A 21,136-nucleotide genomic window follows, 5' to 3' on the forward strand; every position below is an offset into this window, starting at 1 on the left:
GGAGGCTGCATTTTGATCTGGACATGGTTTTGGAAAGTTCAAATCAGATAGATTCATCTTTAAATGTGGGCAGAAACTAACTTCTCCCCCAGCCCTAGTCAGGGGTTATGCTGGCTGAGGGAGATGGGAACTGTAGTCCATCAACCTCTCTAAGGCCACAGGTTTCCCATGCCTTTGTGTTAAAGGCCCCCCCAAAAGTGCAGTGGATAAGATTCAAAGGCAGCACAGTAGCTGAACTACTATAATTATTGATATTTATTAAATTTGCATACCACCCTTCATCCGAAGATCACAGGGCGGTTCACATAATAAAAGCAAGAACAAAAAAACAAACAAACAAGCCAATAACCCCATTCAACCAAACACATTTAAAAGAACATGGAATGTTAATCAGCCTGGCTGAAAAGAAAGCTTTTTGCCTGGTGCCTAAAAATATGTAGTGAAGCCGCCAGGCAAGCCACACAAATTAGTAAAGGTTTGGCAAGTCCTAACCAGTAACTGCAATAATGCTTGCACTGCTTCTCTTGGAAAGCTGGCTGTTTCCACTGAAAGCGGAGATTCCCAGAATGAACCTCCCTTAAGGGTGCCCTATGCCCTGTTTTAAGTCAATCGCCTGCAACACCTGCGCACCAAGCAAAAATTCAACAGGTTGAGTTATTTCCATGGAGAGGTAGGGGAAACACAGCCTGTGGTTTCCCCCACTTCCAGCAAACAGCGGTTCAGGAAGACCCAGTGCTTTTGGCCAGTTAAAAAGATAGCACAAGAGTAAAGCTGGTAAGAAAAAGTTGGCGGTTCTAATGCCCCTGAGACTTCTTAGTCTCTCACATACACATGGCTTGCTGTTTTCATGTGGTGTGATCCCACGTGGCTGCAGTGTATCTGTGAGGAATGGAGAACCTCAGTGGCCATTAACCCCAGCCAGCATTGCTGAAGATCAGAGATGATGGGAACTGGAGACCACCAACATCTGGAGGGTCACAGGTCTCCCAATCCCCGGAAGATATAGATGCTGCAGTCAAATGGCTGGGCTGATCTGTGGACAGCTTTCACCCTCCTTCAAGGCCGTGTGGCAATTGAGTGGGGGAGACCACCAGTGGGTTAGTAAAAAAACAGATGCATCACCTACTGAATGATAGCCTGTTGTGCCACTATTAAAAAAGTATTGAGTTGTATTCAATACTAGTCCTACACAGAGTGGACCCACTTAAAATTATGGGCACAAGTTACTTGCGGAACAAACTGGGTTCAGACCTATGTCAAGCTTTGCTCATTCACAATGAAGCTTAGGAGAGACTTCCTAACAGAAGGAGTTGCTTGATAGGAGAATAGACCTACTTTGGGAAGGGTCATAGGCTCTTCTTTGGAGAAATTGTTTAGGCAGCATCTGGGTGGGAATCTTTAAGGGGTCTTGGACTTGGGAAAATTCCTGTCAGGGATCCAGCATGTGATAAGCTTTTTGCCACAAATACTGGAGTGCCCATAGGTTAGGGTGGAACAGGGTGGGTAGGTGGGTAGAACTGAGGGAAGGTGGTGGGAGGGGCTTAGCTGCAGGATGCAGCCTCCCCCAGTTGACCTTGGGGGAGAGACCTATTGGGGGAGGACAAACACTGCATACACAGCATGCATCACATCCCCCCACCATTGTTATGGCTGCTGGGAATTAGTTGCTCTGTGAGGAGTCAACTGGAATTGCCAGGATCCTTTGGAGATGTGTGTTTTAAATGTATGGCATGTACACAGCCCAAGGGAGCTAGATTCTCTTCTAACATAACAAGGATAATGACAATAATAATGGTTTTATTATTTGTATCCCACCCATCTGATTTGCCTATCTTTGTCACCCAGCTCAAGCATGATATCTCCTCTGTTATCTTATTTCTACACCCTGTTTGCTCATCCTCCCTGACTTCCTCTTTTTGGTCTGCTGCTAGACCAACCAGAACAGAGATTTCCTCCCCAATAGCACACTTCGTTTGGTGTTTCTTCTACAGTTGCTATTATTTTTGCCTTTTCTGCTTTTTCCTTGCCCATTTGGGGAAGGAAGGTTTGCTGGAAGGCAAACAGCATCTCCTGGTGCAGAGGGAGTGGGAACAACTGGGCAAACAGCTCTGTGCCCCCCAGCTGCATCTCCATCTCTCTCTGAGAGGGAAAGGCACACCTTGAGCCACCCTGGATCCCCGCATCAAAGAGCCGCTCCTCTGCAGGGAGCCTAGAGAAGATTATCAAAGCTTGAAGGAGAAAGATGCTCAGCAGGCGGAGAATGAATATTACAGGTAAAGTTTCTGCCTCTCTTAAGACAGCTCTGCTAATTTCATCCCCCTTTTTCCCCTTCTTATGCCTAGAGGTACACCTTTCTTGCTTATAACTCTTCCTCCTTAAATCCCACTTTCCTGGAATACTTTTGGCTTAAGGTGCTAGTCCTCATCCCGCACCAGATCCACACCATACTTTTAAAGCATATCTAACGCATGTTTAAAGCACATGGCTCACCCTCCCCCAAAGAATCCTGGGTACTGTAGTTTGTAAGGGTGTTGGGAATTGTGCCTCTGTGGAGGGAAAACTACAGGTCCCAGGATTCTTGGTGGTGGTGGCTAGGGAGCTGACAGTTTAGCTTACGGTTCCTGTACAAAACATCATGTACTTTGATAATGTCTTGTTTGTGTTTCTGTGACCCAGGAGTGGGAGAAAACATTTTCAGCCTGAGGCAAGGCATTCAGTTCTGGCAAGGGTTACATGCCAGCAATGGCCAGATTTGCCAGAGGGGAAAGCGGGTGAAGTAACACACGTAAAGCAAGAAGCATGATAATATTGCAGATATTAATATTGTGCAGCTTGAAGCAATTGGATGCATTAAAACTAACTCCTCTTGGAATAAAACTCTGCCCAGACCCATAAGTATTGTTCAAAGCTTTACTAACCAGATCTTCTTTCAAAACAGGTACAAAAACATTAATGATACATCCAAAACAATTCCTTACAGTCATGTGCATGTCCCAACACAGGTTGGGCTTCTTATAAAATATGAAACCAAGGGTCTGTCTCTCCCACAACCTCCATTACAGCCTGGAGTTGTTTTCCCTTTAGGAGAGACCTCATTATCACATCCTTTGTTATTGGCTGCTTGAGAACAACTCACACAAAACAGAGACCCCCGCAGATTAACATATGCATAAAAGATCAGTCTGTCTCTTTCATGTGATCTAAGTCAGTCACGAGACAAACCAGAAGACATCAACAGTTAATCATCAACCTGCTAGAGAGCAGAAAGCTCCTGTTGCTCTTCTTTAGTTTTGGAAATTTCCAGTTCAACCCTTAGTAATATACATACAGGCATTCACCATTTCAGTGTCAATTAAACAAGTATACTTAACACATAAGAGTTCAAGGACACATTTCAGCCAAGAAAAAGCACTAAAAGAGGGTGTGGATTAGGAGCAGTGCGAGGCCTGGAGAAAGTTCAGGGGGCCATACAGAGAGACTTGGAGGGTTGGATTCAGCCTGCATGGAGGGCAGGTGCATGGAGTTTAGGATGATAAGATGGAGCTGCAAAAGAGGAAGGCTCCACTCAATGATAGAACCAGTACCTGGCAACCCTGGGCAAGTTGCTAGGAGCCTGACAGCCTGGCAGGGGCATGCTGCCAATGGCTGCCTTGGCCACCCAATTTTGACCTATTCCAGCCGGGCTCTTCCTATGTTCCACCAAACTCATAAAAATACAGGAACCCTCTTGCCATCAACATCCGTGATGGACCACATTGGTCATTCCATAATTGTTCTCTTCTCTCTCCCTTTCCTTTCCAGGACTCTTAAAAACCATCGGCTCTTCCTTGCCACCTTCGCTGCTGTGCTTGGGAACTTTAGTTTTGGTTTTGCTTTAGTCTACACCTCCCCGGTCATCCCTGCTTTGGAAAAATCTCTGGTCCGCAACTTAAGACTAACAGAGGCAACGGCATCCTGGTTTGGGGTAAGAGTGGCCAGCCAGCAGGAAAGGCGGGAGAAATAGACCTGAGAGGTGCATGCCATTGGTTGGATTGCAGTGTTCCCAAGGGGTGCCAGGTCTCAAAATATGACCCAAAGCTGCAGGGTTTTAGCCTCTTTCTCTGGGTCTCCATGGGAAATATTAAAATCTAAGACTGATGGGGTGGTCTAGTTTCTGCTTGGGAACTTTTGCTGCTAGCCAGGCTGGTCCACCTATGAAGCAGGATCCACAAGGGTGGAAGGACCCAGACGGGAAACAGATCTACCCTCCAATAAATTTATCGCTTCTACCCAGTGGCAGAAGCGACAGCTGCAGCATGCTTCTTGGAGGCCAGATCTGCCACTTCCTTGGCAGCACCCCCATGCCACTTCTACAGTGGCCTTTTGCTAAACAGGAAGTGCTGCTAGTCTCCTCCCATCCTTGTTCCCAAAGAATGTCCTTATCCCCACCACCACCATCCCCCTTGTTGCTGATGTAGATCTTCACTCACTCCTTCCCTGGTTATAGTGATAGGGTGTGTGTGCCTTTTTGTGGTTTGGCTCAAGTGCCAAAATGTATAGGACCAGCCCTGCTGCTAGCACCCATTCCATGTTGACCAAGCCCCACCCCATCCTGTTAGGCTCCACTCCCTGGTCTATATGCCATCATGTGAGCCTTAGGAGACCCAGCAGCCCTGGGCTCAACCAAAAGATTGTTGGCCCCCAGAATCTGCTTCAACCTTTGCAATGGAAGAACCCAAGCTGAGTGAGGGGCTGAGGCTGAAGCAAGGATATGACTTCTATTTCTGGGCAAGTTGCTGTATCTTGGATTAGTTGACTCTACCTCGCTTGCAGGGTTGTTGAGAGGACATGATTGCATTTTTCAAATCCCTAAGGGCACAAAACAGTTCTCTGCTGCTCCAGAGGGCAGAAGTGGATCTCATAGGCTTCAGGTACAGGAGGGTAGGTTTAGATGGAACGTTAGGAAAATTATATTGTCAGTAAGAGAGGTTTAGCAACAAACCAATTACCAAGAGGAGGAGTAGACTCCTCTGCTTTGGAAGTCTTCAACTGGAACCTGATGAGCCCTGGAGATGTTCTTGCTCTTAAGTTTTCTTCTATGACCTCGTGGCTGGATTAGCATAGGGGTGAGGAACTTTTTTTCAAAAACCTACACTGGCTCCCAGTACGTTTCCAAGCACAATTCAAAGTGTTGGTGCTGACCTTTAAAGCCCTAAATGGCCTCGGTCCCGTATAGCTGAAGGAGCGTCTCCACCCCCATCGTTCTACCCAGACACTGAGGTCCACTGAGGGCCTTCTGGCGGTTCCCTCACTGCGGGAAGCCAAGTTACAGGGAACCAGGCAGAGGGCCTTCTTGGTAGTGGCACCTGCCCTGTGGAACGCCCTCCCACCAGATGTCAAAAAGAAAAACAACTACCAGACTTTTAGAAGACATCTGAAGGCAGCCCTGTTTAGGGAAGCTTTTAATGTTTAATAGACTATTGTATTTTAATATTCTGTTGGAAGCCACCCAGAGTGGCCAGTCAGATGTGCGGGGTATAAATAATAATAATAATAATAATAATAATAATTACAGTATTATAAAGCAAGGGCCACATTCCCCCCTGGATAAATTTCCAAGGGCTGCATAGCAGTTGTGGGAGGGGCTAGAGGCAAAAGTGGGTGGAACTACAATGCAAATGCTATTATTAATAACTACACGACTTTTAGAAGACATCTGAATAATAATAATAATAATAAATTTTATTTATATCCCGCCCTCCCCAGCCGAAGCCGGGCTCAGGGCGGCTAACAACAATAAAACAGTACAAAAGTACAGCATAAACAACATTCTAAAATCATTCATTATAAAATTAATTAATTCAAGCCACTGGCAACCATTGGGCCAGAGCTCCGCGAAGATTGCCGAGGGAGGGAGTCAGGCTGTGCCCTGGCCAAAGGCCTGGTGGAACAGCTCTGTCTTGCAGGCCCTGCGGAAAGATGTCAAATCCCGCAGGGCCCTGGTCTCTTGTGACAGAGTGTTCCACCAGATCGGAGCCACAGCCGAAAAAGCCCTGGCTCTAGTTGAGGCCAGCCTAAACTCTCTGTGGCCTGCAACCTTCAAGATGTTTTTATTTGAAGACCGTAAGTTTCTCTGTGGGGCATACCAGAAGAGGCGGTCCCGTAGGTACGAGGGTCCTAGGCCGTATAGGGCTTTAAAGGTTAAAACCAGCACCTTAAACCTGATCCTGTACTCCACCGGGAGCCTGTGCAGCTGGTATAGCACCGGGTGAATGTGATCTCGCAGCGAAGACCTCGTAAGGAGTCTCGCTGCAGCATTCTGCACCCGCTGGAGTTTCTGGGTCAGTCTCAAGGGCAGCCCCACGTAGAGCGAGTTACAATAATCCAGTCTGGAGGTGACCGTCGCGTGGATCACAGTGGCTAGGTCAGGGCGAGAGAGGTAAGGAGCCAACTGCTTAGCTTGGCGGAGATGGAAAAATGCCGCCTTTGTTATAGCTGCAATCTGCGCCTCCATGGAAAGGGAGGTGTCGAAGATTACACCCAAACTCTTAACGGACGGTGCTGGCACTAACTGCGCCCCCGCAAGAGATGGGAGTTGCCCCCCCAATCCCATATCGCCCCGTCCCAGCCACAGGACCTCTGTCTTCGAAGGATTTAGCTTCAACCGGCTCCCACGTAACCATCCAGCCACAGCTTCCAAACATCTGGTCAGTGTGTCTGGGGGCCGAGTCAGGATGGCCATCCATCAACAGATAGAGTTGGGTGTCATCGGCATACTGATGGCAACCCAGCCCAAAACTCCGAACAAGCTGGGCGAGGGGGCGCATAAAGATGTTGAAAAGCATCGGGGAGAGTATCGCACCCTGAGGTACTCCACACACCAAGGAGTGGCGCGATGACAATTCCCCCCCAAGCGCCACCCTCTGTCCCCGACCAGAGAGAAACGAGCACAGCCATTGAAGGACTGTGCCCTGGATCCCCACGTCGGCAAGGCAGTGGTCCAGAAGTTCGTGATCGACCATGTCGAAAGCTGCTGACAGATCTAGAAGAATCAGCAGCCCCGACCCGCCTCGAAGGCAACCTGTATAAGGAACCTTTTAATGGTTGATGTTTTTCTGCTGTTTTATATGTGTTGCAAGCCTCCCAGAGTGGGCGGGGTGAATGAATGAATGAATGAATGAATATATATACCTGCAGGTCTCAGGGCAGTTACAACAGAAAACCACAATGTAAAAACAGAGAATAAATAATAAAAACAAAAACAATCCAATAATCCCCTCCTCCCCAACACATTTTAAAAGGACAGTGGATGTCAGTCAGCCAAAGGTTTGGGTTAAAGAAGAATGTTTTTGCCTGGTGCCTAAAGGTGTATAATGAAGGCACCAGATGAACCTCCCTGGGGAGAGCATTCCACACATAGGGGGCTGCTGCCGAAAAGGCCTGTTCTCGTGTTGCCATCTTCCGGATCTCTCGTGGAGAAGGCACACAAAAAAGGGCCTCAGAAGATGATCTCAGGGTCCAAGTTGCTTCATATGGAAAGAGGCAATTCCTTGAGGTATTTTGCCTTCATCCAGCTCATTTCAACCACTCAAGGAGTGTGCAAAGCAGGGCTGTGAGGGTTGTGGCCTGGGAAGATTTTCCAGGGATCCGAATTAGAAGATGGCCCAACTCTAGGATTCTGCAAAATTAAACAAGTGGATTTTGCAGAGATGATTAGGCCTAAGAATTTTAATCTGGGGAGCGATCTGCAAATCCATCAGATTAGTCAACGGATGCTAATTTTAACCAGTAGGGCAGAGAGATAAATACATCCACTGGGTGCTGCTGCTTTGGTTCCAGTGTGTCGCTCTAGCAGAGGAGGCTGTGTTAAAAGTGGCCTTCCTGTCTGACAATGTGGGAGTTTTTTGTTGATTAAACCATAATGTCACATGTTTCCCTTTTTTCTCTTAACATCGCCTACACTGAGGCTTTAACAATATGCAAATATACTTAAATTTAGTTGATGGGTGGGTTTAAGAGGCAAGTCAGCTCTGCCTATTTTCCACAACCTATCCCAGCCCCCCTAGCCTGTAATCTTCATTCTAGTGAGAGTAATTGTTCAGGTGTCATTACTGACTCCAAAGACAAACATCACTTTAATGAACAGACTATACAACCCACTAGACTTGCTTGTGATGCTTCCTTCCTGGGCAAAATACTCATAGTTCTATATAGGACACTCTGTTCACGCTGAGAGCTGGAAGGGACCACTGGCAGAGGAAGAGGGGGGCAGGGGGAGCGTACCACCCCCGGCAGCATGATCCTGGTGGGGCACCATCACAGCTGCCCCTCTGCTCGCGCTGGGCACCACGACCCCGCAGGCGGTGTGCCATGCCTCCAGGATGCGTGCCAGCCACGCCCACACCTGATCTCTGCCACTGGAAGGGACCACAAGGGTCATCTAGTCCAACCCCCTGCAATGTAGCTAAAGAATCCCCAACTGATGGCCAACTGGCATTTGTTCAGAAATCTCCAATGAAGGAGAGTCCATCACCTTCTGAGAGAGTCCATTCCACTTTAAACAGTCAGAAATGTCTTCCTTATGTTTAGTCGGAATCTTCTTTTTAATCATTTGAATTTATTGGTTCAGATCCTGCCCTCTGGAGCAACAGAAAACAAGAGGCTCCATCTTCCATGTGACAGCACTTCGGCCATTATATTAGGGTTGCCATATTTCGGATGCAATTCAAACACAAAAGTTGTTGAGGTGTTTTTCCCCCAAAATCTCAGACAACCAATACCGTCATATTCTGTTTGCCAGGTGTATGGCAGCCCTACCTTATATTAGCTCCCAGAATGCTCTTCTCCATGCTATACATACCCAGCTCCCTCAAGTCTTTCCTTCATCATGGAAAATTTATTTTCCCCCCAGGCCAGAATTCTCAGTGTGCTGAATTCAAAGCCTACTAGTTGCACTCCTATTTCTATGGTTTCAGGCCACCATCATGATCATATTTGCTTTCCTAACATATTGCCCCTGTTTCTTTGTGTGTCTGGCAGTCTGTGTTCACCCTTGGAGTCGCAGCAGGTGGTTTGGGCACCATGTATTTCAACGACTACCTGGGCCGCAAGCTGAGCATCATGTTCTCTGCTGTTCCATCTGTCATCGGATATCTCTTTATGACCAGCGCCCAAGGGACCTGGATGCTGCTGGTGGGCAGGCTGTTAACAGGATTTGCTGGGGGAGTGACTTCTGCTTCCATCCCAGTAAGTCAACAATGTTCTTTTCCTTGAGGTTCAATCTCATTCCAGCAAACTCAAATTGAGTACCATACGTTGAAAGCACTTTGAGGCCACTTTAAACAGTCATGGCTCCCTCCCAAAGAATCCTGGGAAGTGTAGTTTGTTCAGGGTGCCAAGAGTCATTAGGAGACTCCTGTTCACCTCCCAAAACCACCATTCTGAGAGTGGTGTAATAACCAGTCCCTCTTCCCAGAAAACAGCCAGGAATTGCAAAGCCCACACTGGAACTTGGATGGGTCATAGAGATTTTCTTGCCTCTGCAGCTACTTTTGGGCATGTGCCCAAGAGCCTGGATGGTAAAGTGATAATTGTCTCTGCCACACACTTCCTTCCTCTTCCATTTACTGGCTGAGCAATATTTAAAATAGTGAAGTTGGAGGTAGTGGTGTCCTGAGTTGTAGTTCCCCCTTTCTGTCTCCTGAAAGGACCACAGGAATATTAGGGGAAGGACCATAGTACAATGGGAGAGCATCTGCCTTGCGTACAGAAGGCCCCAGATTTAACCCCTGGCATCTTCAGGTAGGGCTGGGAATATCCCCAGTCTGAAGCCTTGGAGAGCCACTAACAGAGTCAACAATAGTGGAGCAGTACGTCTGACTCAGTAGAAGGCAGCTTCCCAAGTTTTTCCATTTAAACCAGACCATTATTCGGAACCATAAGGGCTGGAAAGCTTAATTTAATTTTAGGGGAACAGTCATAGCTCAGTGGTAGAGCATCTGCTTTTTATGTGGAAGGTCCCTGTCATCTCCAGATGGGGCTGTGAAAATTTCCCCGCCTAAAATCTTGGAAAGTCACTGCCAATCAGTGTTGACAATCATGAGCTGTTTGATTTTCATACTAACCTACCTTTGTAGGGCCCTGAGTGCAACAGAGTTCTCTACACCTATGAATCCCAGCAACTGGAATTCAGAGGCATATTGCATCCGACAGTATGTGGCAAGGAACAGGGGAGAAATTAAGTTCTCATTCAAATGTAAACTTTAAAAAATGCAATCCCCAACACAATATTTGAACCAAAACACAGCCATTCTACAAAATACCCATTCATCTGGATTTTGCACTACAGTTTTCCAGCCACGCAATGTCTCAAAAAACGTATGTGCTAAGGTAAAGTGCATCAATGCATATATCAGTGAAAATAATCTACAGAAGTGCAAAACTGCACAGAAATAACACGTAGAGTAGGAGACATTTGCACAAAAAATGTTGATGAATTTTTTTCGAGGACATGTTATTTATAAAAAAAAATCACAGGCTGATGTACAAACATGGATGACTGATGTTATGCTTGTTAAAACAAGAAACTGAGAGAAGTTGAAACTGATAGATTCATCCATCCCTAATTGGGCTACATCCATTAACTTAGGTCCATTAATTTCACTGGGTCTACTCTGTGCAAAGCCTACTTGGACACACACACACCTGTTCTGCTGATTAAATTCTGGCAACTTACCTTCCTTTTCTGTCCCTCCAGGTGTACATCTCTGAGATCTCTCACCCTGGAGTCCGGGGAGCTTTGGGCTCCTGCCCTCAGATCATGGCTGTCTTGGGTGCCCTTTTCCTCTATGCTTTAGGCAAGTAATTGGATGTGAACTGTGGAGGAACGGATCAGCATCAGACTATTTGGCTTAAACGTAGGGCGGCTGGTCCTAGATCAGTGGTGTCTTCAGACAGGAGAACTGGGCTTCAGAGATGATTGGAATGCTTTGTTTGTTCTGGAAGGATTAAGGTATCCTTCTCCTCCCCCTGCTAGAGTCTTGCATCCCCTCTTCCAATACATGGGCCTAGTCTTCTGGTTGGACGAGTAAGACCAGCTCAGGACCTCCCCAAATTGCAGGGTTTCCAACCCAGTGACTCCTTGTTAATTTGTTTGGAGAAACACTGGAAATTTCACAAGCTATTTATCTGATCTTTTGAAGTCATTCTGCGTTTAACCCTTTCTCAGACCTTTGACACTGAGGTCCAGCTCCGAGGGTCTTCTGGTGGTTCCCTCACTGCGAGAAGCCAAGTTACAGGGAACCAGGCAGAGGGCCTTCTTGGTAGTGGCACCCGCCCTGTGGAACGCCCTCCCACCAGATGTCAAAGAGAAGAACAACTTCCAGACTTTTAGAAGACATCTGAAGGCAGCCCTGTTTAGGGAAGCTTTTAATGTTTAACAGACCACTGTATTTTAATACTTTGTTGGAAGCCGCCCAGAGTGGCTGGGGAAACCCAGCCAGATGGGCGGGGTATAAATAAATTATGATGATGATGATGATGATGATGGCAGAAATACACATTGGTTATCATAGCTTAGCCAATGTCTGGGGTGTGGGCTTCAGATCAGTGGCAGAGCTTCTGCTTTGCATGTAGAAATGTCCTAGGTTTAATAGCCAGCAGCTCCAGGTAGGGCTGTGAAAGACTCCAGAGGAGAGGAGAGTGCCCTGGATCTTGGGTGCTGCTGGTGGGCTATCCATTGAGGCATCAGGTTGGCAACTGTGAGAACAGTATGCTGGACTAGAAGGGCCACTGGCCTGATCCAGCAGGCTCTTATTCCTTGTCTGAAACTCTTGGAGAACTGCTGCCAGTCAGTACAGACAGTAATGAGCTAGATCAGCCTTTCTCAACCTGTGGGTCCCCAAATGTTGTGGAACTACAACTCCCATCACCCCTAGCTAGCAAGGCCAGAGCTCAGGGATGATGGGAGTTGTAGTCCAACAACATCTGGGGACCCACAGGTTGAGAACCGCTGAGCTAGATGGACCAATGGGCTGACTCCACATAAGGTGGTTTCTTATATTCCTGGAAAGGGCCATAGCACCATAACAGAGTATCTGCTTTGCGTGCCATGTTCTTTCCCCAGCTTCTCCAGTTAAGGCTGGGAGAGACCCGCATCTGAAACCTTTCGAGGTCTGTTGTCATCCAGTGCAGGCATTACTGAGCTAGATGAACCAATGATTGGAGTCACGAAAGCTACTTCCTGTTGGAATCAGATAGATTTGAACCCTGGCCTCCCAGGTCGTAGTCCAACTCTCCAACCATTGCACCACACTGGCTCTTCAGGTTACTCTTTCAGGGGCCAGGCAACCTTTTCTGTAAATGTTCAGGTTGACATTCAAGAGGCAAGGACTGTGTAACGCAAGAGCCAGGAAGTGCCCACGGAAGACCAAACACACTGGACAGGATTGGGGAGCCGATAATGTCGCAGTCAGGCTCTTGGTTGCAAAACCTGAGATCGAAACAACAGATTTGGTAGAGATAATGCAGTCGCTCAGGGCGCCTGCCAATTAACTCAGAACATGTAAGGTTTTTGAAACAGCCTGGCTGGTAAAGGAATGGAGAGAGAAAGGGGATTCAGCAGTAATGTTGTAGGCCTTCCCAAGATGACAAAAAGGACTGGAATTACTGTACATTTAAGTTGTTGTGCCCAAAGCTGGGGCAGTCACCATGGTATCTTCCAGCTGATATTGGACTACAACAGGTATGGGTAATCTTTGGCCCTCCAGATACTCATGAACTATATCAGCCCCAGTCAGCATGGCCAACAGCCAGGGATGATGGGAGCAGTAATTCAGCAACATCTGGAGGCCCAAAGGTTCCCCAAGTGTGGACTACACCAGCTCTGAACTTGGGGAGTAGAGGGGTATGGTTGTTTATTACTGTTGCAGCTTGTTGGAGACAGTCCTTCACTCACCTCTTGCTCTGTCCTCTTCCCACTGCAGGCCTCGTTGTTCCCTGGCGCTGGATGGCAGTGGCTGGGCAGGTGCCCGTCCTTCTCATGATCGTATTGCTGTCTTTCATGCCTGACTCACCTCGTTTTCTGGTCTCCAAGGGGAGGGAGGATAAGGCCCTAGATGCCCTGGTATGGCTGAGAGGAGCAAATGCAGAGTACTGGTGGGAATACGAGCGAATCAAGGAAAGCTTCAGTGAGCAGGTGTGCTATGGAAGGATGGGCGAACATGTCAATTTCAGTTCCTTTGTTCCAGTCGTAAATTCAGTTCTCCACATTTTCACATCCTTTTGCAACTTACAAAAAAAAAAGCTCCTGTGAAAATTTGTCAGCATTTTTGTGTGAATTTCTCTTACTGTACACATTTTTTAATGAGATGTTGCCTAATGTCCCCCCCCCCATTTTTTTATTTTTTATTTTGGAAAAGGCCACTTTTCTCTAATTCAATGCATTTTTGAACCAATTTTCACCCATATATGCATTTTTATGGATGCTTTGCCTAGCATTTTCATTTTTGTACACCTTACTTGGCTGAAGTGCAGCACTACAAAATTTGGCAAAGTGTGAATTTTGAAGGAGGGCTGTGTTTTAGTTTGTACAGTGGTACCTCAGTTTAAGAACAGTCCTGTTTACGAACTACTCCGCAAAACCGGAAGTAGTGTCCTGGTTTGCGAAATTTACCTCGGTCTAAAAATGGAAGCCAAACGGTGGAAGGGCACCAGCTGCAGGAGGCCTCATTAGGGAGAGAGCACCTCGGTTTAAGAACAGTTTCGGTTTAAGAACAGACTTCCATATATATATAATATATGTAATATAAAAACTGCCTCGCAGTTTGCAGTTAACTAGGAGAAGTCTAAAGTGGCATCACCCCAATTTTCTGATCTCCTTCTGTACCCTCTGCTCCCAAATTACACTCTTGTGTCTCAAAAGTAGGGCTGGAGGAGGAATCTGCCTTTACTCAGATTCTAAATCTCACTTACCATACTTTTCCGTGTATAACACGCACCCATGTATAAGATGCCCCCTATTTTGGGGGACTAAAAATTAAGAAAATCCCACGTCCCCACTAGGCACTACCCATGTGTAAGACAACCCCCTATTTTAAAACATAATTTTTCAGTAAAAAACATAGTCTTATACATGGAAAAGTACAGTACTTAATCCAACCCAAGAGGATTATGACCAGGGGCAGGTCAGTGGCCCATTTCAGAATCTGCAGTCTGGCAGATTCCTTTGCAAAGTGCCCTGGAGTTTTAAAGCTACAGTTACTTAACACTGTAGTCTGAGTATTGCACACACACCCCAGGGGCGTCTTAGCCATAGAGGCTAGTGGCACGGGGCGCCATGGCACCAAGTTCTGGAGGGCGCCAGGGAAGAGGCGGAGGCTGGATGCGGCGCCTCCAGGCATCAGCTCGCCGCCCTCGCCCACCTCCGCCACGCCACGCCGCACCAGGAGCCTCCGCCCCGCCGGAGGAGCTGCCCTCCAGCCACTGCCTGCCCAGAAGGAAACATGAGGGTGGGGGGCGGCGGAGGGATCCTTGCACCATGATGCCAGATATGCTTAAGACGACCCTGGCTCCCCCGCACTGTCTTCCCCGCCTTTGAAGCTTTTGAAATAGCCTGCCTAGCTGCCTATGCTTGCTGGTGCTGGTGGGAATTATAGTTCAAAACATCTAGAGGGCACCAGGTTGACCAAGTCTAAAATATACCCCTGAATGGAAATAGTTTCCCACAGGAATTCCTCCTCCGTTGATCTGGAAGGCAACAAATCCTGAAGTGCGATGTGAATCTGTCTTCTTCTTTATGTTGAACAGGTGTGAGGAGCCATTGACCCTTCAGGTGCTGCTGAACTACAACTCCCAGGGGAGAATGGTACTTCAGCACTTTCTGGAAGGCCAAAGGCTCCCCACACATACAGCAATTGTCTATCGAAAGGGAGAGCCAAGCAAAAGAGGAGGCATCATTCCATTCCTTGGAGGCCATTCCACGAAATCTTGATCTTGTTCCTGGGTGTGTGTGAAATGGATCTGTCTGAGCCGTTTGTATCCATATTTCCTTAGAACAGACCAATTTCTTGGAAAGAGATCAAGCAGCCCTACATCTGGAAACCGCTGGCTATCACCTTGTTGATGAGGTTCCTGCAGCAGCTCTCAGGGGTTACCCCCATTCTTGTATACTTGCAGGTGATATTTAACAGCACAGAGGTCATATTGGTAAGCTAGCCACTTATCCGAAATTCTCCTCAGGACCTGTCCCCACCCCCATTCCACCCACTGCCTTCCTTTTTTGGCTTCCATTGAAATATCCTGCGAACTCTCATTTGTGAAGGGGCAACAGTTCCCAGGATGCTTTGGGGGAAACCATGACTGCTTAAAGTGGTAAGAGAGTGATTTAAATGTATGGAGCAGATGTAATTTAGTCTTTAAAGCATGCCTTCCAACGTTCCTCAGATGAAAGGAGAGACATTCTGTTCTACATCAGTATCATTGCCCAAGGGGAGGGTGTTTCCCCATGTTTTTATTAAAGTTTTCCATTATAAAGACAGCCCCTGCCCCGCAACTCCCCTGACGATTGCCTATGCTGATGGGCTGATGGGAGTTCTAATTTAACAGCATCGAGGGAATCAAATACCAAATCAGCCCAGAGAAGTGAGGGCGCTGCTTGTTCACTGTGTGTTTCGTTTCTACCATTGTGGCACAATGGTTAGGGTGTTGGACCAGGACCTGGGAGACCAGGGTTTGAATCCTGACTCAGCCATGAAGCTGCTTGAGTGACCTTGCGCCAGTCACCATCTCTCTGCCTAATTTACCTCACAGGATTTTTGTAAGGATGAATTGGGGAGGAGGGAAACGATGTACACCACCTTGAGAAAAGGTGGCATATAGAGGTGATAAATAAAATAAAATACCTTTACAACCTGTACGTTCCCCACATCCCAGCACCAAACTAGACATGAAGCTAAATGTGGCATTTGGAATCACCATAAAAAATTGCTCCTCATCCACATCCACACATGATTAAGAAAAATTATTATATCATTCTTAGTTTATTAAAATTGTTCTCGTAACAGAAAAAAAACCACACTCATTTTCCTCAGGCTTACAACCTAAAGAGACACGAGAAAAAGGGGAAATGGGTTGGGGGCGGGGGAGGATTTATTATCATGTCCAGTTTGGCCAGTTATCTCCTGTTCGCTGTGTGCGTCTGTTTTAAGAAAATGCTGACTCAGGGAAGAAGGAGCCTCAGACACGCTAAATGGTTTCTCCTTTTACCTTTGCAGGAGCCGCAATATGATGCTGTTATCGTGGGGGCCGTACGCTTAGCATCGGTGGCAGTTGCCACCTTCTCAATGGATAAAGTCGGAAGGAAGGTTCTTCTATATATCTCAGGTGCAGGTTTTGTCCACTCTTATCACACCCCACCTGGTGCATCTATAGATCTATTTTGCAGAGTCAAAACCAGCTTTGGGGAATTGTTTGGTTCAATCTTTGGGGTGAGGGGGAGAGAGAGGGGGAGAGAGAAAGTATTGAATTGAAAGCACTGAACATGTGGGGTGTGGGTGGGCATTCTCTCCCCATCACCCCCCCCCCATACCAGATACCCAATACAGTAAAATGTGCCGCTGGTGCTTTGCAACATTTGCCTTTCCAACCTAGGCCACATTCACACCACACATTTAAACTACTATGATACCACTTTAAACAGTCATGTTTTCCACACAAGAATTCTGGGAGCTGTAGTTAAGGGTAGTGAAAGCTTTTAAGGAAACCCCTTATGGCCTTCACAGAGCTACAATTCTGGAGTTCCTTCTGAAGAGAGATTGGTCATTAAACTACACTAGGGATGGTAGTTGTAGTTCAGCAACATCCATGGGGTAGGCCAAAGTTCTCCTACCCCAAGCACTTTACAGGGGGGGGGGGGGGAAACCCAGTAGGTTCTTAGCCACAGGGCTATCTCCCTAGAATGTCAGGATCCAGAGACTGGGTGTGAAATAATGAGCAGGTTGAGGAAATTCCCAGACATAAATAACCCTCACATCTCACACTGTTGTTCTTCTTTTTTGACAGCCATCATTATGCTTGCCTCAAACTTGACTTTGGGCTTCTACATCCACTTCATACCTCAATATTCCCATAATTCAGCAATTATGGTTAACAGTAGTAGCCACGAGGGCCTGGCTACCAGCTGGATAAGTGGCCTCACCGTCATCCCTCTGATCGCCACCATGGTCTTCATTGTAGGTAAGTTATTATCAAGAACAGAAAGCCACCCAGATACCCTCTGAATGTTTTAAGCAGTAGCTTGATGTGGCTTATTATTATTGCAAATTAAATTTATATACCATCCTTCAACTGAGGATCACAGGGCATTTATAGTATAAAATTATGCAAGGTGTGGAGAATGTGGAAAGAGAGGGACTTTTCTCTTGTCTGTCATAATGCTGGAATTCATTGACATCCAGTGAAGCCAAATGTTGGAAGATGCAGGACAGATCAGAGAAAGTCCTTCTTCACACAGCACATAGTTTAACTATGGAATTCACAAGAGGCAATGATGACCACTGGCTTGGATGACTTTAAAAGAGTACTGTACAAATTCATGGAGGAAGAGGAGCCTGTCAATGACTACCAGTCATGATGGAAGTGTATTACCTCCAGTACCTGTCACTGGGGAACATGAGTTGGGAGAATGCTGTTGTGCTCAGAACCTGTTTATTGGCTTCCCTTTGGCGTATGTGGTTGGCCACTATAACAACAGGATAGTGGATTAGATGGGCCTTTGCTCTGAGCCAGCAGGGCTCTCCTTATGCCAAAGCTTCCCTACACCTGCTGTTATAGAACAGATAGAACAGAACTAAATCAAAATTGACATTTATAGCTGTTTTGGTTTGCCACACTAACATGTTTGAGGAAGGACTAGTCATTCAGCTTTGCCTGAGGTTTTTCAAAGGGGCTCCTCTTTCCTGTCTCTAGGTTATGCCATCGGTTGGGGCCCCATCACCTGGCTGCTGATGGCTGAGATTCTCCCACTGAAGGCCCGAGGGACAGTGTCTGGGCTCTGTGTGCTTGTGAGCTGGTTGACTGCCTTTGTCTTGACAAAAGTCTTTCTGTTGGTTAAGGTAAGTAGAGGAAGAAGAGCAGGGTCGTCTTACCCTTAGGTGCAAGGGGTGCGGGGCACTCAGGCGCCGGGCTCTCAGGGGCACCAGGCCAAGAGTCTGGGGCCGAGATTTGGAGTCCGGGGATTGGGAAGAGCCGACAGCTGCTGCCGAGCAGAGCAGAGCCCGTCAGAGCGCAGCAGCAGTTCTGCTGCGGGCAAGCGAGGTGCTGAGGCAGCCGGCTGACTCCACACTCCTGCGTGCTTGGGATTGGCGGGCCGTCGAGAGGCCCGCCCAGAGCACGCTGATCACACAAGGCGCCTGGCTTCACTCAGTCACCGCCACCTCGGGCTCTACTGTTGTGCTGGGCTCTGCTTGCCCTCCCCCCCCCAGGCGCCTGGCCCCAGCCTTGCTCTGTTGCTGCCGCCACCACTGCCTCAGGCTCCTCTGTTGCTGCTGAGGTGGTCAGCCCAACCAGCTTTGCTGTGTGCACCTCGCTGGCCTGCCCTAAAAAAATGTCAACAACTTTGGGGTCCCCCCCTAAAAAAGGTCGACTTGGGGGGGCGCGCCAGGCGGATCTTTGCACCCCAGCGCCGCATATGATTTAGACGGCCCTGAATAAGAGACTTCATACATGTTGCGAGATACGCCACAGAAAGCGGCTGTGTACACCCCCCCATTCACCTTCAGTGCAGCCCCACCACAATCTGTATCTATCGTGTCATTTCTTATGGAATATTATGTTTTGATGTGTTTTCCCCACAAACCCAGCTTCAGGTGAAACTGAGAAAAAGGACCTAGCAGCGTTTTAAGCTGGTAACATTTACACAGCCCTAACCTGCTTTAACAGTCTGACCCCTGATCCTGGGAACCTTCAGCACTCTTAACAAACTACAGTGGTACTTCAGGTTAAGTACTTAATTCGTTCCGGAGGTCCGTTCTTAACCTGAAACTGTTCTTAACCTGAAGCACCACTTTAGCTAATGGGGCCTCCTGCTGCTGCTGCGCCACCGGAGCACGATTTCTGTTCTTACCCTGAAGCAAAGTTCTTAACCTGAAACACTATTTCTGGGTTAGCAGAGTCTGTAACCTGAAGCGTATGTAACCCAAGGTACCACTGTACAACCCACAGAATCCTTTGGAGGAAACCATGGCTGTTTAAAGTGGCATCATAGTGCCACCATAGCGCATAGTGGTGTGAATGAAGCCAAAGTCTCAGTACCCTCACCAGGGTCTAGAGCAGGGTTGGGGAATTTTTTTTTTTTACCACAGGGGTCACATATGACTAGTGGGCAAGGCCACAGTCAAAAGTGGGAGGAGCATCTAGGAAATAGATTTAATGCATAAATAAGTACTTTTCACTCTGCCCCATGTCCTCTTTCTCTGCTTGTCCAAAGGATAATTTCTTTTCCTTTTCCAGGCACAGTATGGTCTGGAGGTTCCTTTCTTCTTCTTTGGGGCCATCTGCATAGTGAACCTTATCTTCACGTTTTTCATTCCCGAAACCAAAGGAAGGTCCTTGGAGCAGATTGAATCATACTTCCGGACGGAGCAGAAATAATTTATGGAATCTTTCCCCCGCCTTAAATGAACTTTCAACATCAATTCAAGTCCTTACAATATAAGCAAATGAGAGACTTTTGAGGCCATGACAGGTTGACCACTGTGATAACTTATTATCCAAGTTTCCCCAGTCCTTAAACTGGGATGGGAGGTGGGGCAGATATAGTGAGATACTATTGCTCATATGCATTTATTAATTTCCTTAAAACTGACAGGTGCCATGGCAGCTAAGAGGTTGCAATACACACCAGAAAGTTCTCAGCTGGAACCTTGCCTCAGTCACAAACTCATTAAATGGTTGAAGGCAAGCCACTCTCTCTTTATTAGCTCCCTCCATCTGCAATATGAAAACAACGATACTAACCTACCTTGCAAGGTTATTGTAAGGGCTGCTATTAGGATGTGTGTGAAGCATTTTGAACATTGTGAACCAGGGGCCGGCAACATCTGTGAGCCAGTGAGCATATCTGGAATTTTGAGAAAGTGCCATGGGTGCAATTAATCATTTGTTCATCCCAGGCTTTTCAATGGACTTCTCCATCGCTATCCAAACCACACAGTCCATCCCCCCCCCTCCGTTTAAAATTGATTTATTTGAACTAGAGCAACTGAGTGCTTTATTTAAGCAAATCTGACATTTCAGTATGTGTTTGAAATCCGTCCTACAAAATATTGGCTAGAGGCACCATTTGTCATTTCCCCATGTGCTCAGCTTGGGTCTAGCAGATTACCTGGCAACCACCACACCTATTTTCCTGGTTCACGAGAGACAATGGAAATGGAAAAGAACACTAGATTGCTATGGGCCCCAGTCTACAAGACGTTTAGCCAATAGCATTCAATAAGTCTGTCAAGGACCCAAATCCCACTGGCAGCTCTGATCACATTCAGTACAACTGTTGCTGCCATTACCAAGTGACCCAACCAATATCATTATCATGATCATCTAACCCCTGGGCTTGACAAACAGAAATAAACAGGGGTTTCTTTTCATATCATGGAGAGCAAAGTCAGCAAAGTCATCTGCTCAGAAAACTGCAGTGAGAGGCACAGCTGCAGGAACCAGTTGAAAAAGTTGGCAGCCCCAATGGCCACACCGTGGATTCCAACACCAAGCATCAGAATGCATTATGTGCATTAACCATAGACAGCTTTAGCTTTTAAAACTGCATATTGGTTTCACACTACTTCTAAGGAGAAGAGGAAGCCCCAACTATTCATTGAACTAGATGGAGAATGTTTATGTATTTAAAATGCCAGCAAATGGCATTGCATTCTGTTCTTGTATTTGCAGCCCAAGCACACATATTTGCTTTAATAGTGCCATTTTTCAAATAATGAATAATTGTTTGGCAAAGAAGAGAGCACAAGAGGGGAATGGAGAAATGGGGGAGGGCTTTATGGACTAGGTCAGTGGTGTCCAAACTTTTTTCAAAGAGGGTCAGATTTGACGAAGTGAAGGGCCTTTTTTTAGGATTGAAGTTGTTGCGGGTTTTTTGCCTCGGGGG

General features: G+C 47.0%; 1 protein-coding gene across 1 annotated transcript; it reads left to right on the forward strand.

The window, feature by feature from the left end:
- Positions 1–1,977: 1,977 nt before the first annotated feature.
- SLC2A6 (solute carrier family 2 member 6) lies at positions 1,978–19,936 on the forward strand. Its single transcript, XM_080990706.1, has 10 exons — positions 1,978–2,273; positions 3,802–3,964; positions 9,019–9,225; positions 10,736–10,835; positions 12,963–13,174; positions 15,031–15,183; positions 16,251–16,359; positions 17,038–17,211; positions 17,944–18,089; positions 19,486–19,936. Exons 3-10 carry the CDS (start codon positions 9,061–9,063, stop codon positions 19,624–19,626), a joined length of 1,200 nt encoding a protein of 399 aa, XP_080846832.1. The 5' UTR covers positions 1,978–2,273; positions 3,802–3,964; positions 9,019–9,060; the 3' UTR covers positions 19,627–19,936.
- The last annotated feature ends 1,200 nt before the right edge of the window (positions 19,937–21,136 follow it).

Source organism: Podarcis pityusensis (assembly GCF_964106645.2).
Source record: "Podarcis pityusensis genome assembly, chromosome: Z".
Lineage (NCBI taxonomy): Eukaryota > Metazoa > Chordata > Lepidosauria > Squamata > Lacertidae > Podarcis > Podarcis pityusensis.

What these genes read in the sequence shown, in the direction of transcription:
- SLC2A6 (XM_080990706.1), top strand. Translation starts at nt 9,061, where the DNA reads ATGTATTTCAACGACTACCTGGGCCGCAAGCTGAGCATCATGTTCTCT. An exon ending in TGACTTCTGCTTCCATCCCA is followed by an intron (nt 9,226 to 10,735) that starts GTAAGTCAACAA and finishes CTGTCCCTCCAG; the next exon opens with GTGTACATCTCTGAGATCTC. An exon ending in CACCATGGTCTTCATTGTAG is followed by an intron (nt 17,212 to 17,943) that starts GTAAGTTATTAT and finishes TCCTGTCTCTAG; the next exon opens with GTTATGCCATCGGTTGGGGC.